The 5,542-nt window shown below is 28.4% G+C and overlaps 1 protein-coding gene across 1 annotated transcript; it reads right to left on the reverse strand.

Moving 5' to 3' along the window:
- Nucleotides 1-1,020: 1,020 nt before the first annotated feature.
- On the reverse strand, nucleotides 1,021-4,983 carry LOC111635801 (clathrin heavy chain-like). The gene is made up of 5 exons (XM_023380896.1): nucleotides 4,769-4,983; nucleotides 2,884-3,041; nucleotides 2,658-2,822; nucleotides 1,546-1,821; nucleotides 1,021-1,329 (listed from the first exon to the last, which is right to left on the reverse strand). Exons 1-5 carry the CDS (start codon nucleotides 4,851-4,853, stop codon nucleotides 1,036-1,038), a joined length of 978 nt encoding a protein of 325 aa, XP_023236664.1. The 5' UTR covers nucleotides 4,854-4,983; the 3' UTR covers nucleotides 1,021-1,035.
- Nucleotides 4,984-5,542: the final 559 nt, after the last annotated feature.

Below are 5,542 nucleotides of genomic sequence, written 5' to 3' on the forward strand. Positions count from 1 at the left end.
ATCAATAAAATTACCAAATAAATGTTTGAATCACAATTACTAAATGGTATTGCTATATAATAAATTTTAATTGTTGCGAAATTGAAAGTATTAAATTTCTTATCATGCTCTGATAGTAAGACATCAGGGCGATAACACCAAAGCAAGAAAATCACATTGTCAAAAAGCTATAATGGCTTATTTGAAATGAATTGGGATTGGTCCTGTCACTGAAACCAGGAGAAAAAGTTTAAATGTGTAGTAATGTGATAAAAATTCTACATTTTTTTTTTATTGAATCTCAATCACTAGAGTACAGTGCTCTCATGCTGCAAGAGAATTTATTGCAGATGGTAGTAAGTACGGTTTTTGTAAAATTTCTCTAAAAATAGGATCAAACTTAAAAACCACTGCTGGAATCACTTCAAAACATATCAGTTGAGGAATACTACAAAAGCCTGCAGTTCAACTGTTATTTATTTTTGAGAAAGTCAATAAAAAATGCCATGTATCTGCTGGATACATTCGCAACAAGGCAAGAGTTAAATTAAACATTAGAAAAGATGGAAGTTGTCAGAATAGGAAGTGGACAGTTTTATCTTATTGCTTAAAGGCATTTAAAATAAGACTTCCACTCAATGAAAAGTGCTAATAATTATAAATTGCAAAAAGAGAATTATTACAATGAATCAATATATGTGGGTTTTACTCTTTCTGTAATAAAAAAGTTACACAAATTATGCACGTGTATAGTATATACATGTGCCTGCATGCATGCATCTGTAAAATTAGGAAAAGTAAATTTTTGTATACTTGAAATTTCTTAAGCATGTCTTTCATGTGTGCCAATTCTCCAGTAATTTAATCCTTCATAAAAACACAACCTATTGTATACTGTTAAGAATTTCAAAAATCCTATAATTGCAATTCATTTTTACATTTCATAGCATTCTATGAGTTTAATTGTAATGAATTTTATAAAAATGTTATGTTAAAATACAAACTACAAATAATGCTTAAAAAGAAAAATTTAGTTTTAAAAATCTTTTCAAATGATTAAAAATTTACCTTAGTGAAGAAATTAACTGATCTTGTGTGATCCATGCGAGGTGCCAGCACCAGAAGTAAGTCATTCAGTAGCATAGGTTTATAATCTAAATAAAATTGTATTGCCTTATAATATAATTCAATATTTGCAACTTTTGTTATCATTTCTTTAAAGTGTCCTTCTCGCCATGCTTCGGTTGGATGATTGATCATTGTTACTACAGCATTATCAAATTCCTCATATTTGTCATATAAAAATACCAATTCAGCCCATAAATGAGCTTGTTCTGCTGCACGCAATACCTGTAAATCATTTGGTTTATCATTTTAATGAAAGTTGAGTGAAAGTAATTAGAGTGAATTTTAAAAAAATTCAAGAAATTACTTTTGAAAAAGTAAACTTTCAATCTAGAAAATACTAAGTAAAAATAAAAAAAACTGGAAAATTTTTAAATACATTACATAAGTTGTAAAACAATCTAATAGGAAACAGTATTTTAAAATTTTTGAGATTCTCACCTTTGGGATATTCACTCGTGACCAGAAAAGTTCTAAGTGTTCTTTCATTTTAGATGGTTTGTATTTGGAATACAAGATAGCTAATTCTGTAAACATTCCCATGTGTGCTCTTTCAAGACCCAATGCAGCTTCAAGAAGGCTAATTAATTCTTCAAAGTAACCTTTATCTTGATAATAATTAATCAAATCTTCTAATTCATCAGCATGAACAACAATATGAAGACCACACATTTGGGCTAATCTGAATTCTTCATTATCGACACAGGCAAAACAAACCTATAAGTAAGATTTACAAACAATTCATAATTTAAAAACAATGAATTTTAAGAATAAAAATATTAACAGGATAGCTTAAACAATTCAAGAAAATTATAAATTTGGATGTAAAATATGTACTTCTTTAGTATGTAAAGTTTTGATACAAAAGCAATTCTTTAAAATTAAATTTGAGTATATATTTACTAGATCATTAGTTCCAAATTTACATAATGAACAAAAGAAAAATGAAACCTTAATTTCATGAATGTTCAAATAACTCCCTAGATCAGTGATTCTCAACCACTGTGCCACGAGATTTATGAAGTGTGCTGTCACTGCAAATGTCCCATACATAAGCAACATGAGACAAGTAGTTTAATCGGTTCTACCTTCCTAGGGTGTGTTTGGAAATTGTAACCAGTGTTACCTGAAACTGCCGGTAGTTACTAAGATATTTAGAAAATGTAATCTAAATAACCAACTGCATTTAAAAATCACTCGTGATGTCACCAGTTGTCCTACGGTACTTACCAAAGTAACTGTGTGCCGCCAATTTTTAAATTATTAAAATTGTACCAATATGAAAAAAAGGTTGAGAATCACTGCCCTAGATATCTTCATTTAAATTCATATACTTCACTACAAAACATTTAAAAATTAGTGTTTCAATACATCAAAATTTAAGGCTTTCTTTTATAAACAGTGTGCACTTTCAAATTTCACAATTAGCAAAAGCAATTTAAATACCTTAGTATTAGATATCTATTTTATATTTAACTTAATATTATTATAAATATAATTTAAGTTTTGAATAATGTACAAATTTTTAAAATAAAAAAGTACAAAAATCTTACTTCTTTCCACGTTCGGGTAGAATTTGCTTTTCTTGCACTATCCACAGCTCCCTGAAACTCTTTCAAATGAACCAAAGTAATTGCCAATCTAGCAAAATTGGATACATTATTATAAAGTAATTTTGCAGCCTCATATAATCCATCTTCAAAACAGCGATCACCAATCTGAAGTTAAATGATAATAATTATCTTAATTATAGAATCATTTTAGTTTAAACAAAAATACCTTTTGAATGTCTGCATGATTAGGTCCAGAAATAAATTCTTCCAAGTCAGCCAGTCTATTAGTTTTTGCGTAAGCATAAATAAGTTCAGATTCAACATATGATTCTCTAGCTTTCTTTCGTGCCATTTGTAAATATCGAACCAAGTCCTCCCAGCTTTCTGCAAGTTCAAGATTTTACATTATTAAATCTAACAACAAAGCAAATTTGATGGCAAAATTTTCTTCTTCCAACCTTAAACTAAAAACATTTGATAAAATCTCAAAGTAGTTTACTTTTGCTTTTTAAATAACAAGTTTCCTAAATTATAACTAAATGATAAAACCAGATCAATCATTAGGCTATAAACTGGTTACTTAAATACACAGATATTTAAATTTAACTTTAATCCAAATTGCATAAGATTAACTTAATTGTTTAATAATTAGAATTTTAGAATATTCTGAAAGATGGATCCAGAGTAGGACTTGAACCCACAACTCCTTACCATGCAGATACATTGCCAATTACACTACCTAGATCCCCTATTTGATCTTTGCTTCCAGACCAACTGATTTAGAAGACAACAATAAAAAGTAATTTGCTGTGTAATCTGGAGGACTACATGTCCATGACATCCAAGGCCCTCAGCTATATGTAGAAAATAATGCTGAGATTCATTTTTGTATCATTTATCCAAATTCACAAACAGTTTTGGAAGAAAGGTCACATTGACTACATTGAAATATTCAGTGTTATGTTGCCAGATTTTTTTTGGATAAAACAACAACAGTCAATTCAGTGTTATATTCAAATGATAAATGAAGTCAAAAGTTGCATCAAGAGGAGGAGAAAATGCCAACAAACATTGATTCAGCAAAATACCAGGCTGCACACCTGCAGGGAGACAACTGCTGCTTGACACTGTCACTGATCAGACTGGGTTTTATTTGATCCTCAACCATAGTCCTGATCTTACTCCAAGAGGCTTCAAACTCTTTCCATAGCTTAAAGACACTTGAAGGGCAAACGTTTTAATGTGACAATGAAGTAAAGTCAGCTGTATGACAATGAATTCAACTGCAAATTCCTGAGTTTTTCAATGACAGACTTTACCAACTGACATAATGGCAGAAATGTATCAAGGTTGAGAAAGAGTATGTTAAAAAATAACTATGCATAGTATTTAGTAAATATTGAAATTTTATTTTTTTATTAATGTTGCCATCTCTTGCAGAACAACATGGGGATGAAACTTCATTCCACTTTCATAATTCATAATATTTTGAATTTTACTTTGTTTCACTTTTATTAAAACAAACTAAGTATTATATGATTATTTAATAAAATTTGAGATGCCATAAGAGTATTGATAAAGGTAATCAAATTTAATTTGAAAATTTTTAATAGCAGCAGCTAGGTAAGCAAGGTCAAGTATCATTAAATTTACATTGTAATTCAGAGTTTAAAAAAAAATGTTGAATATGTAAAAAAAATTTAATATTTTATGAAGTGATATTGATCTTAAATATTTATCTTCAGTCAATCAGTAGCACATTCTGTAATCAATGTAGAAAAATGTGAAAATTGTTTTAAAAAAATTTATATAGCGTAATGTTATTCAATTAATACAATATGTAAGTTATCTAAATAATTATTGGTAAGTTATTAATATTGTTTTCCCTCTATAAACTTCAATTTCTTACCAAATTTGAACAACACATGATAATATTTACTCCACTACTCCAATTAATAATTTTAATTTATAAAAAATCGTGTAAGATATGTACAAGCAAATCCATCATTGTGGATTTTGTTAAATGATATGTATTATCAAGATCTTCTAATTTTAAGTGTTTTCCAGATACACACAAGCACACACACATGTATAAAAATCATAGTACTAACCAGTTCTATGTGCTGTCTGAACAACATCTATGTATGAAGAAGGATCACCAGCTTTAATGTATGAATCAATTGCTTCTTTCACCATTCCTTGAACCAATTGAGCTTGGGCTAATAAACTCCAGACTGCAGGTTCATTGCAACGTTCAGCAAATTCATATGCTCGATCAAGATTTTGAATATGTTCAATAAGAACCTATAATTATATAATAAATATTAATATAATCAGCAGCAGCAAAGTAACTTATTTTGCAAAAATCAGCACATTTTTCTTTGTAATGTTTAAATTTTAGAAGTCAAACATCTCATTATTTCTCTACAAGAATTTATTCTTCAATAAGTTCTAGTGAAATGGTCTCAATAAGATCTTAGAAGCTATTCACAATAATTCTTGACACACCTTACTGAATCTCAGTATTTGCTAACTAGTTACAGATTCAGCAGCAAAGACACTAATTTAAACATAATTTAATGAATTAACTTCTTTATGATGTGTGTACGGAACATATTTTATCAATATGCTAATGTCACTTATGGTAATCTTATTGGTAAAAACTTAATTCTAGCATATTTTTTTTAATTCAACATTTTAGCTAATTACATTAATTTCTTGTATTGAAATTGACATACTATTGCAAGTAGTAACAGTAAAGTTCAGTCATCATAATAAATTTGTAAGTTTATAAAAATAATTCAAAATAATTTACTAATTCATCAGTAAAAACTTACTAAAATATTACGTATTTTTGTTGATTGTTACAATGTGTATTTGTAGAA

Source organism: Centruroides sculpturatus, unplaced genomic scaffold, assembly GCF_000671375.1.
Source record: "Centruroides sculpturatus isolate CEXI.00-Female unplaced genomic scaffold, Cexi_2.0 scaffold37, whole genome shotgun sequence".
In the NCBI taxonomy this organism is placed as follows: Eukaryota; Metazoa; Arthropoda; class Arachnida; order Scorpiones; family Buthidae; genus Centruroides; species Centruroides sculpturatus.